The sequence below is a fragment of the Dipodomys ordii genome, unplaced genomic scaffold, assembly GCF_000151885.1.
Source record: "Dipodomys ordii isolate 6190 unplaced genomic scaffold, Dord_2.0 Scaffold54, whole genome shotgun sequence".
Lineage (NCBI taxonomy): Eukaryota > Metazoa > Chordata > Mammalia > Rodentia > Heteromyidae > Dipodomys > Dipodomys ordii.
Window position 1 is genome coordinate 870,375 of NW_012267270.1, and position 600 is coordinate 870,974.

At 71.2% G+C, this 600-nt stretch overlaps 1 protein-coding gene across 1 annotated transcript in view; it reads right to left on the reverse strand.

Annotated features, from left to right (window-relative positions):
- Cdkn1c (cyclin-dependent kinase inhibitor 1C (p57, Kip2)) overlaps positions 1-600 on the reverse strand; it is a 13,852-nt gene that overhangs the window by 12,486 nt on the left and 766 nt on the right. Inside the window, exon 3 of the mRNA XM_013020861.1 lies at positions 43-172. Within this exon, the coding sequence (XP_012876315.1) occupies positions 43-172 (130 nt within the window). The remainder of the gene's footprint in view (positions 1-42; positions 173-600) is intronic.

A 600-nucleotide genomic window follows, 5' to 3' on the forward strand; every position in this document is an offset into this window, starting at 1 on the left:
GCGGCGCTGTCCCTCTCCTTCCTGGCCGCCTCCGCGCTCTACCTGCTCCTGGCGGCCGCCTGCCTGCCCGCCCTGCCCGGCGTCCCGCTGCTCTTCGCCTCGCGCCTGCCCTCGGTGTTCATGCACGCCCTCCCAGGTAGGGGCGGGGCGGCCCGCGGAGGGCGGGGCGGGCCTGGGAGAGGCAGGGCGACGGGGAGTGGACTTCTGAGAGGGGTGAGTCTCGGAGAAGAGGGGGCAGGGGTCACAGGCAAGAACATGGGGTGGAGAGGGTCGCCTGGGGCAGATGTGGGTGGGAGGTCTGTGGGGCGTGGCCTGTGGCTGATGTGGGTGGGAGGTCTGGGGGCGTGGCCTGGACTGATGTGGTGGGAGGTCTGGGGGCGTGGCCTGGACTGATGTGGTGGGAGGTCTGTGGGGCGTGGCCTGGACTGATGTGGTGGGAGGTCTGTGGGGCGTGGCCTGGACTGATGTGGGTGGGAGGTCTGGGGGCGTGGCCTGGACTGATGTGGTGGGAGGTCTGGGGCGTGGCCTGGACTGATGTGGTGGGAGGTCTGGGGGCGTGGCCTGGACTGATGTGGTGGGAGGTCTGGGGGCGTGGCCTGG